This window comes from Mauremys reevesii, linkage group 4, assembly GCF_016161935.1.
Source record: "Mauremys reevesii isolate NIE-2019 linkage group 4, ASM1616193v1, whole genome shotgun sequence".
NCBI classification, from domain to species: Eukaryota; Metazoa; Chordata; order Testudines; family Geoemydidae; genus Mauremys; species Mauremys reevesii.
The window spans coordinates 149,787,783-149,798,128 of NC_052626.1; the positions used below are offsets into that span (position 1 = coordinate 149,787,783).

At 61.1% G+C, this 10,346-nt stretch overlaps 2 protein-coding genes across 2 annotated transcripts; one reads left to right on the top strand and one right to left on the bottom strand.

Moving 5' to 3' along the window:
* Positions 1 to 2,171: 2,171 nt before the first annotated feature.
* Positions 2,172 to 5,435, top strand: LOC120403338 (claudin-4-like). Its single transcript, XM_039534325.1, has 2 exons — positions 2,172 to 2,287; positions 4,220 to 5,435. The coding sequence occupies exon 2, from the start codon at positions 4,238 to 4,240 to the stop codon at positions 4,877 to 4,879; it is 642 nt and encodes a 213-aa protein (XP_039390259.1). The 5' UTR covers positions 2,172 to 2,287; positions 4,220 to 4,237; the 3' UTR covers positions 4,880 to 5,435.
* A 1,955-nt stretch (positions 5,436 to 7,390) lies between these two features.
* Positions 7,391 to 10,122, bottom strand: LOC120403335 (claudin-9-like). The gene is made up of 2 exons (XM_039534323.1): positions 8,679 to 10,122; positions 7,391 to 8,644 (listed from the first exon to the last, which is right to left on the bottom strand). Exon 1 carries the CDS (start codon positions 9,457 to 9,459, stop codon positions 8,809 to 8,811), a length of 651 nt encoding a protein of 216 aa, XP_039390257.1. The 5' UTR covers positions 9,460 to 10,122; the 3' UTR covers positions 7,391 to 8,644; positions 8,679 to 8,808.
* Positions 10,123 to 10,346: the final 224 nt, after the last annotated feature.

Consider the following 10,346-nt stretch of genomic DNA (forward strand, 5'->3'; position numbering starts at 1 on the left):
CTGTAGCACTGTGGGAGCTGTAGTCCAGGAGCCCCCTGCGGCTGCACAGATTTCCTTCTGCAGCCAGGAGCAGCTGTCCTTTGCCCATGACTCTCTTTGAATGTGAAACCCAGTTGCTGTTGGATTCTTTCAGCTTCCTCTCCCATTTCTGGCAACCCCCATTGGACTCAGATGCCTGGCAAACAGCTGGGAGGAAAACACTCTGGGTGAAAACCTGGAATCTCACCCACCCAACCACCCCCCCCTTCCATTTGCCCAAAGAACCCACTGGCCCCAACTAGACTCCATATCTTCTCATGTTGCTGTGGTGAAGATTGTGCCTTTAAGGGCTGAGCTTCCCAGCCGAAGAGTCCAGGCTGGGCACAGAATAAATCAGAGCTCTTGCAATGATTGGACACACTGAGGTCTAGATCAGCTAAACACCTCGGATGAACTGGGCCTGAGAGATCACTGAGCTACCAAGAGCCAGGGAGAATCGGGGATATTTTGGTTCACTGGCAATTTTGAAATATCAGGAACAAAACTGTTTCACGTGGTGCCGTAAATGAAAATGTTCAGCAAATCAAAAAGGATTCATTTGGGGTTAAATGAAACGTTTTCTGTTGATTCTGAGTTTCCAAACGGTTTGGGATTTTTTTTCCAAAATAAAATAAAAGGAAATATTGATGTGAAAAGTCACGTTGAATCAAAAACTAAAATAAAAACCCATCAAAAGGGAACATTTAAAAACATTTCTGAAGGGTTTTAAAATAAAATGACAGGAAATTTTGACGTGAAAAGTGGTTGCAAACCAACAACAACAGAAAAATCAAAATGTTTCCTTTTCATGGGGATTTCGCACATGTTTCTGAATCGCTTTCAGTAAAGTTAAAGGAAAGTTCGACATGAAAAAATGGTTGCAAACAAAAAATAATCGTTTTGATGGACTGATATTTTGAAAACGAGTTTGATTTTTTGTAGCTACAATGATGGGAAATTGTGAACCATAAAGTCATTTGGAACTCAAAACGGAATTGTTTTGTTCTGATTCCTGATGGGTTGGGATTTTTGAACAGAAACCCGGAGGTGATTTTTTCCGAGTTCCCAGTCTCTTGAAATGTTTGGGGATGTTTTTAAAAATAAACATACAGGAACTCAGGGTGCACAGAAAGGCAAAGGCATTTGGAACCCAAATCACCTAGAGCCAGCAATTCACAGTTTAGGGGGACCCCACCCCAGATCAGCTGACTCTTCTTGAGGAGTGGGGTCTAGTGGGTTAGAGCAGTGGGGGCTGGGGAGCCAGGACTCCTGGGTTCTCTCCCAGCTCTGGGAAGGGAGTGGGGGCTAGTGGGTCAGAGCAGGGGGGCTGGGAGCCAGGACTCCTGGGTTCTCTCCTCAGCGAGGGAAGGAGAGCTCTAGTGGGTTGGGGGGGCTGGGATGCCTGGGTTCTACCCCCCTCCTGGGATGAACCATGGCCCCTTGCTCCATTAGCTCCTGGGAGGAGCCCCTGCTGTGATACTCCTGAGCTCCGCCTCGCAGAGGATGGTGCATGGAACAGGCCTGATAAAATTCACCAGAAACTGAAGTGAAACTGGCCAGACCATGACTCAACCTGGGGGGGTAGGAAGGGAAGTGAGAGAAATTACAATCCAGGAGTCCTGGCTCCCAGCCCCCCAGCTCTGACCACTAGCTCCCACTCCCTTCCCAGAGCCAGGGAGAGAACCCAGAAGTCCTGGCTCCTAGCCCCCAGCTCTAACCCACTGGCTCCCACTCCCCTCCCAGAGACGGGGATAGAACCCAGGAGTCCTGGCTCCCAGCCCCCCGGCTCTGACCACTAGCCCCCACTCCCCTCCCAGAGCCAGGGAGAGAACCCAGGAGTCCTAGCTCCCAGCCCCCCTTGCTCTAACCCACTGGCTCCCACTCCCCTCCCAGAGACGGGGATAGAACCCAGGAGTCCTGGCTCCCAGCCCCCCCTGCTCTGACCACTAGCCCCCACTCCCTTCCCAGAGCCGGGAAGGGAACCCAGGAGTCCAGGCTCCCCTCCCCCAAGCTGTTGCCCAGGGCTGTGGTTAGTTTGAGCCGGTTGCGGGGAGAGGGGCTGGGTCTTTGTTTACAGGGGCGGGGGGAATTCTCCAGCCAGCGCTAAGTGGACGGAGTTTCACCTGGGGGTGATGTCACGGGGAGGGGAATGGGCGGGGGGGGGGTGTCGGTATTTAAACCCCCAGGGAGGCGCCTGCCCGCTGCGTATTATTGCGATTTGCGGGACTACGACTGGTGGGCTGGTGAGAGAGTTACTGCGGAGAGACAGGTGAGTGACTGTGGGGGCTGGGAGCCAGGGTCCTCTCCCCAGCTCTGGGAGCCAGGACTCCTGGGTTCTCTCCCCAGCTTTGGGAGGGGAGTGGGATCTAGTGGTTAGAGCAGGGGGGCTGGGAGCCAGGACTCCTGGGTTCTCTCCCCAGCTCTGAGAGGGGAGTGGGGGCTATTGGGTTGGGGGTGGTGGGAGCCAGGACTATTTCAGACTCAGGTAGAGCAGTGTGTGTTTGTGGGACCGTGGGGGGAAGGCGGCATCAGGACTCCTGGGCTCTACTCCGACCTGTGTGCGCCCCAGTCTCCCGTGCCTCAGTTTCCCCTACCTAAAACAGGACCAAACTCTCCCCCCCCGCCCCCACCGGGGCTCGAGGCTGAGCTGCTGTTTGTGGCTGTGGGCACAGAGACCCGCTGGGCTGGCAATGCCGCCCCCCGCCGCCCCCAGCCAGCCCCACGTGTGCGGCTGTGGGACAAAGGGGCCGCTCTCGGGGGAGGGGGACGGGGCAGGCTGGGATGGCGCTGCTCCCCTCCCCCTCCCCCGTTTCATCTGAAACTGCCCGCCCGGCGGGGGGGGAGTTTCACAGAAACCTGCGGACAATGGGGCTGAGGTGAGAACAGGGGAGGGTCTTTGTCCTGGGGCCGGCCGAGCCCCGGGCGGGGGAGGGGTGGTCACTGGGGGGCGGCCAGGAGCCGATTTGTTCCCCACCACCTGGCTCTGGGATTTTAACCTGTTCCTCAGCCCCTGGGCTGCTGCGGGGGGGTGGGGGGTTGGAAAGGAGCCTGGCGAGGGGCTGTGTGGGGGGAGAACCCAGGAGTCCTGGCTCCCAGCCCCAGAGCTGGGGGGAGAACCCAGGAGTCCTGGCTCCCAGCCCCACCCGACTCCCGTCCAGCCCCCTCCTGGAGCCGGGATGGAACCCAGGCGTCCGGGTGCTTGTGGAAGCCCTGCTGAGGGGGTCCTGGGACCCCTCACGCCGCCCCCTTGCGGGAGCCGCTCCCCAGCTCTGCACCATGGCGGGGGGGGGGGGCTTGTCCCCCCTGCCCCCCGGGTACCCAGGCACTAACCCAGCCAGCCCAGGGCGGGGCTCGGGTGGGGGCGTCCCTGGGCCAGCTCCCCCCTCCCGCCGCGCCAGGGCATGCGCGGGGCTGGGCGCGTTTCTGCCGAGCCGGGGCTGCCCCATCTCCCCGCCTCTGGTGCCCCCCCCCGGCTGCGTCTCCGCCCTGGGGTCACGTCTAAGCACGTCCCCGTCGCACGCCCCACACCTGCCGGGCGCAGCCGGTCCCGGGCACTGGGGCGCTCGCCCCGCTTGGCTCTCCGGGCCCCCGCTGGGGCTGGCTGGGAGGGGGAGCCCCGAGATGTCCCGTCCCCCCTGGGGCAGGACGGTCCCCCAGCAGAGCCGGCGCCAGTTGGGTTGTGGGAGCCGAGCTCCGAGCTCCGGCGGGAAGTGGCCACCTGTGGCCGGAGGTGGGAGTCAGGCCAGGCGGTGACTCACCGGGGGAAGGAGAACTGGAGTAGTGGCAGGGGTGGGCCGGAGACCTTCCCCTACCCCCTTACCACCCCCCAGTCCCCATTTTGGGGTCACCACAGTGCAGCCATTGCGGGGGGGGGACATGGGGGTGGGGTGAGGGCACCGTTGGGGTGATCCTGCCCAAGGTGGGGGCGTGTTAGGTGAGGCACCTTCAGTACTTGGGGTGGGGGCGGGCGGCTGCTGCTGCCCTTCCTGACTGGTCCATCTGAAGGTCCTTTAGTGTCCATCACACCAAGGCCCTGCCCGAAGACTCAGGGTCACTTGAATCCCATTGGTGTCCTGTGCAATGGAAGTGGGGTGTCAGAGCAGGACAACAGCCCTGGTGGGACCCCTCCCCATCCTCTCCTCTTCTCCGGGGGTTCCTGGGTGTTGAGTCCTTCTTACCTTCTCCCCATCTCTCTCTGCAGGCGCCTTCCCACCCAATCATGGCCTCAGCAGGTCTCCAGATCTTGGGCATGGCTCTCTCGGTGGTGGGCTGGCTGGGCTCCATCATCTCCTGCGCCCTGCCCATGTGGAAGGTGACGGCCTTCATCGGCAACAACATCGTGGTGGCGCAGATCATCTGGGAGGGGCTGTGGATGAACTGCATCGTGCAGAGCACGGGCCAGATGCAGTGTAAGGTCTATGACTCTATGCTGGCGCTGCCCCAGGACCTGCAGGCCGCCCGCGCCCTCATGGTCATCTCGGTGCTGCTGGCCGTGCTGGCCTTGCTGGTGAGCGTGGTGGGCGCCAAGTGTACCAACTGCGTGGAGGACGAAGGCGCCAAGGCGCGGATCATGATCGTCTCCGGCGCCGTCTTCGTGGTCGCCGGCATCCTCTGCCTCATCCCCGTGTGCTGGTCGGCCAACACCATCATCCGGGACTTCTACAACCCGCTGGTGTCTGAAGCCCAGAAGCGGGAGCTGGGGGCTTCCCTCTACATCGGCTGGGCAGCCGCCGCCCTGCTGGTTCTGGGGGGCGGCCTCCTCTGCTGCACCTGTCCCAAGAGGAACACCAACTACAGCGCCCGTTACACCGCCGCCGTCTCGCAGCCCCGCAGTGACTACCCCAGCAAGAACTACGTCTGAGGGGCAGGCAGCCTGGGGCCTCTCGGCGGGCAGGGCCCCATCGCCGCATGAGCCCCCCGGGGGCAAAGCGAGCCGGTCGGTGCTGGGAGTGCATCTGCAGCCTGGAGGGAATACAGAAGCTAAGCCGCAGACCCATGGTATCCGCCACTGGTGGTGGCTTCATCTGGCTTCTGGACCCCACCACGCTGCAATGGTCCTCGGCCCACGTGGTCCATCCATGTCCTGCTACCTTCCGGCTCTTCTCCCCTCGATGTGTCAGCTCACCCCCCAGCCCGGCTCCTCTCCAGTCCCGTTCTCCCCTCCCTAGGCTACGGGCCCGATGCCGCCCAGCTCGAGGCCCTGCCCCATTGATGCGCTGATCGCTGAAAATTAGAGGGTTATCTGGGGGGGGAGGTCAAATAGAGCACCCCAAGCCTGGCCTCTCTAGAGGAGAGTGGGAGTTGGGTCGCCTAGTTTTAACCTTTGCATGTGTCCTACATAGTCCTTAGATATTTTTCATAGCATCTGCTTGGTTTTTATATATGATGAATAAAATATCTGAGTTTTTTGTACGTAGCAATGGCCTTCTGTGCTCCCTGGAGTGGGGATCTGTCCCCAGCCCACCGCGGGGGGAAGAGGAGCGAAGGCTGCTTTGTCCGCTCCCTTCACCCCCTCATCCTCAGCCCTTGTGCTGTAAAATTCATCTCTCGATCGGCTCCACGTCCTGCCTTCTAGGGGTTGTTGCTGCTGCCGGACTGGGCCGGAGTGACTGGCTGGTAACTGGGAGAGCAGCCCTGGGAAGTAGCAGCTCCTCCCTTCCCCCCTGCTCTCACCCACCAGCCCCCACTCCCCTCCCAGAGCTGGGAGAGAACCCAGGAGTCCGGGCTCCCAGCCCCCCCCAGCTCTAACCCTCTGGTTCTGGGAGGGGAGTGGGGTCCAGGAACGAAACCTGGGAGTTGTGGCTCTCCAGTCCCCTGCTTGGGTTTTAACCGCAGGATCATGTGGCAGGCAGTTCCGCAGGCCCCCCAGGCAGAGTGTCAAACCAATTCCATGCTGTTAGAGGGCAGCATTGGCGGGGTCTGAATGGGCCAAGGGTGACCAGGCTGGGTGGAGAGCGACGGGGAGCCACTCCCCTGCTGTAGGGCGGGGCCCTGTGCTGCATGGTGGTGGGGAGCTCAGTAGGGGGTGCTCTTGCCACACAGTGTTATGTGCCTGCCCTGCCCCAGAGGTGGCTGCATCTCAGCAGCAGAGAAGTGGGTTTATTTCTGAGCGGGAGGGGGTGCGATTTGGTATCTTTTCCCTGCTCCACTGCAAGACTGCCTGGTGGTGAGGGGTGGGGTGGGGGGGGGAGAGCTTTGAATGGGGAACAGCCTGTTGGGTGGAGGGCAGCAGCTCAGAGGGGAGTGGGGTCTAGTGGTTAGAGCCCCCTCCCAGGAGTGCAGGTGGGGGAAGAGGCTTGGTGTATGAGCCAGGCCTAGAGTGTGTGTGTGTGTGGGGGGGTCTGTGTGCCTGGCTTTTGGGCTGTGGTGACCCCTCCCTCCCTGCTGAATGCCCCCCACACACACAGCATGGCCCCCGGGGGGGAGGATGTGAGATTTCTCTCCTGGTGCCAGCCGCCCCCAGCTCCAGGGAAGGCTCCACTGGCACAGGAATGTGCTGGTGCCCGTCCAGCTCGTGGGAGAGACGCTGGGCGGGCTGGGATCCAGGGAAACAGCAGAGCCGAAACGGGCAGGTCGGGGCCAGCGCCCCCTGGAGGGGAAAGGCCCCATCCCTGGAGCCAGCCAGTCCTGCCCCACGGCTGGTCGGGGCCAGTGCCCCCTGGAGGGGAAAGGCCCCATGTCCCAGAGCCAGCGCCCCCTGGAGGGGAAAGGCCCCATCCCTGGAGCCAGCCAGTCCCTGCCCCACAGCAGGTAGGAGCCAGAGCCCCCTGGAGGGGAAAGGCCCCGTTTCCCATCCCCTGAGCCAGCTAGGTGGGGTTGGGTGATGGTGAGGGGAAATCTGGGAACGTAGCTGGGGAGATGGGCTGGGAACCCCCCAATCTCATCCTGGGAACGGGGATGGACAGAGATTGGGGAGAGGAGGGACACGTACAGCATCCCCCATCCACCCCCTAAAGCCATACCCTGCCCCCCCACACACCTCAGCTCTTCTCTCTGTGGGGTGGGGGCTGATTGGTAGCAGGCTCCTCCTCCCACAAGCAACACCCCCACTCTGCTTGCCCCGATTTACCCCCTCATAAACCAAGCCCCAATTCTCTTTCCTCCCATCAGCTGCACCCCACCCCACCCTTTCTCTCCCCAGCCAGGCCCCAAAATGAGAAGCAAGAGGCGAGGGTGGCGGGTGCTAGTCTGGTTCTTTTATCTCCATAAGGCCCCCAGGAACGTGGGCTGAGCCCCCTCCCCGGCTGGGTCAGGAAACAGGGGTTCGGTGTCCTTCCAAAAGAACCACAGCCAGGGCTCACCAGACCCACTCCCTGTGAACCCCCCAAATCCCACTCAGTGATGACCCAATAAGCCCTGGATCTATCCCTGGATCTATCCCCATGGGGGGGGGACCCCCAAAATCTTGAGCCCCTGGATTGGCTAGAGGGGCCCCTTAGGCTGGGGGTTTCGGGCTGTCCCCACGTTCAGGGGGTAGCTCAGCAGGTCTCAGTCCAGGGCGCTGGGACGGACAATTATTAACCGTCGGGCAAACAAAGCCGGGGTGAGGTCCAGCCGGACTCCATGGGGTCAGGGCTCCCTGGCTAAGCCCCCCGAGCTGTTCATTGGCTGCGGATCGGCCGCGTCTCCCTTCCCTGGCAGGGTGTCTCCAGCTCCCCCCCGCAGCCCCCCGAGCTGTTCATTGGCTGCGGATCGGCCGCGTCTCCCTTCCCTGGCAGGGTGTCTCCAGCTCCCCCCCGCAGCCCCCCGAGCTGTTCATTGGCTGGGGATCGGCCGCGTCTCCCGTCCTTCCCTGGCAGGGTGTCTCCGGCTCTGCCCCGCAGCCCCCCGAGCTGTTCATTGGCTGGGGATCGGCCGCGTCTCCCGTCCTTCCCTGGCAGGGTGTCTCCGGCTCTGCCCCGCAGCCCCCCGAGCTGTTCATTGGCTGGGGATCGGCCGCGTCTCCCGTCCTTCCCTGGCAGGGTGTCTCCGGCTCTGCCCCGCAGCCCCCCGAGCTGTTCGTTGGCTGGGGATCGGCCGCGTCTCCCTTCCCTGGCAGGGTGTCTCCGGCTCCCCTTTGTTCATCCCTTTGCTGCTGCCACCGCCTTTCGCTCCTTTCCTCGGTGCCCCCCACGTGTTTGCTCTGCCCCCTCCCCCTCTTTTATTTAGTTCATTTCGTTCCTTCCTTCCCTCACTTTTTCATTTGTCTGTTGTCTCATTCACTCGCTTGTTCCCGCGTCCATTCACTCTCTTCGTTGCGCCTCCCTTCACTCATTTGCCTGCTTGTTCATTTGTTTGCACCCTTCTTCGTTCCTTCACCCACTCGTTCTTTCGTTCCCACAGCCATGCTTTTGTTCACGTTTTTCCTCTACTCGTGATCTATTAGTCCCTTTGTTCATCCAGCCACTTCTTCATTCCCTCATTCATTCGTCTCCTTCCACATTCACGCATTCTCGCTCCTTCACTAGTTTAGTCATTCCCTCAGCCATTAGCTGATTCCCTCATTCATCCATTCACTCCCTCATTCACCTCTTCACACCTTCATCCATTCACTCCCTCATTCACCTCTTCACACCTTTGTCCATTCACTCCCTCATTCACCTCTTCACACCTTCGTCCATTCTCTCCCTCATTCACCTCTTCACACCTTCATCCATTCTCCCTCATTCACCTCTTCACACCTTCGTCCATTCACTCCGTCATTCACCTCTTCACACCTTCGTCCATTCACTCCCTCGTTCATTCCCTCACTCTTCACTCATTCATCTGTTCACCCACATGCTCATCCCTCCATCCCCGTCTCCTCTCCCCTCAGACATAGTCTCTCTTGTCCACCCCGCTGCCCACCCCAGACCTGGCAGCCGCCATGTACCCGACCCGGGGTGGGTACCTCTCGGAGCGGGGGGGGCAGGAGCAGCAAAGCAGAGCCCCCCCCAGAACCAGCAGGGCGGCGGCTGCCCACCCCACATATAGCGCCGCCCCCAGCTCCCGCTTCAGGGCTTCGGACACCAGCGGGTTGTAGAAGTCCCGGATGATGGTGTTGGCCGACCAGCACACGGGGATGAGGCAGAGGATGCCGGCGACCACGAAGACGGCGCCGGAGACGATCATGATCCGCGCCTTGGCGCCTTCGTCCTCCACGCAGTTGGTGCACTTGGCACCCACCACGCTCACCAGCAAGGCCAGCACGGCCAGCAGCACCGAGATGACCATGAGGGCGCGGGCGGCCTGCAGGTCCTGGGGCAGCGCCAGCATAGAGTCATAGACCTTACACTGCATCTGGCCCGTGCTCTGCACGATGCAGTTCATCCACAGCCCCTCCCAGATGATCTGCGCCACCACGATGTTGTTGCCAATGAAGGCCGTCACCTTCCACATGGGCAGGGCGCAGGAGATGATGGAGCCCAGCCAGCCAAAGATGCATAGCCCCATGCCCAAGAGCTCCAGCCCTGCAGAAGCCATTGCTGGAGGAGGAGGAGGACGCCAACGGGAGCGAAGCAGGGATCTTAGTGGGGACGCGAGGGCGTCGGAGCAGAGGGAGGAGCCCAGGAAATAATTCTGGGTGGGGATCGGCTGGAGACACCAAGGCAAGGAAGGTCGTAGCAGAGAGACAAGGCCAGGAGACAGTTCTTTGTGGGATCAGCTGGGGCCACGAGTCCAGAAAACAGATCCCTATGGGAGGTGTGTGAATATGAGATCCAGATAGTTCCCTCTGAAGGATCTGGCTCTGGGAGACGGATCCCGCTGGGACCAGCCAGGGACGCGCCTGAGAGACGGATCCTAAAGGAACCAGCCAGGAAGACGTGTCTGGGAGAGGGATCCTGGTGGAACCAGAGAGACGTGTCTGAGAGGCGGATCCCGATGGAACCACCGGGGAGACGGATCTCACATGTGAGAGACGGCGCCTAAAGGAACCAGCCAGGGAGAAGCATCCAGGGGACAGATTCGGATGGAAGCGTCCGGGGAGACACGTCCGGGAGAGGGATCCTGACGAGAATGGCTGGGGAGGCAGGTCCAGCGGTGCCGGTGTCTCTCTCCGAAGCACTTCCAGCCCGGAGCGGACAAGGCTCTTGTTTAACACCAGGGCTCACTCTCCCTGCGTCACCACCTCTCCCTGGACTGATCCTGTGAGCAGGGGAGGCGGGGGGGTATATGAGGCCTCCACAGGTGTGTGGGCGGGACGGGGGAGGCGTGGGAGGGCACTGGGCTCTCTATGGAGACCAGGGCACGGGGGGGTGCTGGTGAATGAACAATTATTTTGTTAGCTTGTCCTGGACACTGCCCGCCCCCACGCTGGAGGGGGGAGGAGGTGGGCTCGACTTGTTCCTCCAGGCCATGGGAAAACAGAG

What these genes read in the sequence shown, in the direction of transcription:
- LOC120403338 (XM_039534325.1), top strand. Translation starts at nt 4,238, where the DNA reads ATGGCCTCAGCAGGTCTCCAGATCTTGGGCATGGCTCTCTCGGTGGTG.
- LOC120403335 (XM_039534323.1), bottom strand. Translation starts at nt 9,459, where the DNA reads ATGGCTTCTGCAGGGCTGGAGCTCTTGGGCATGGGGCTATGCATCTTT.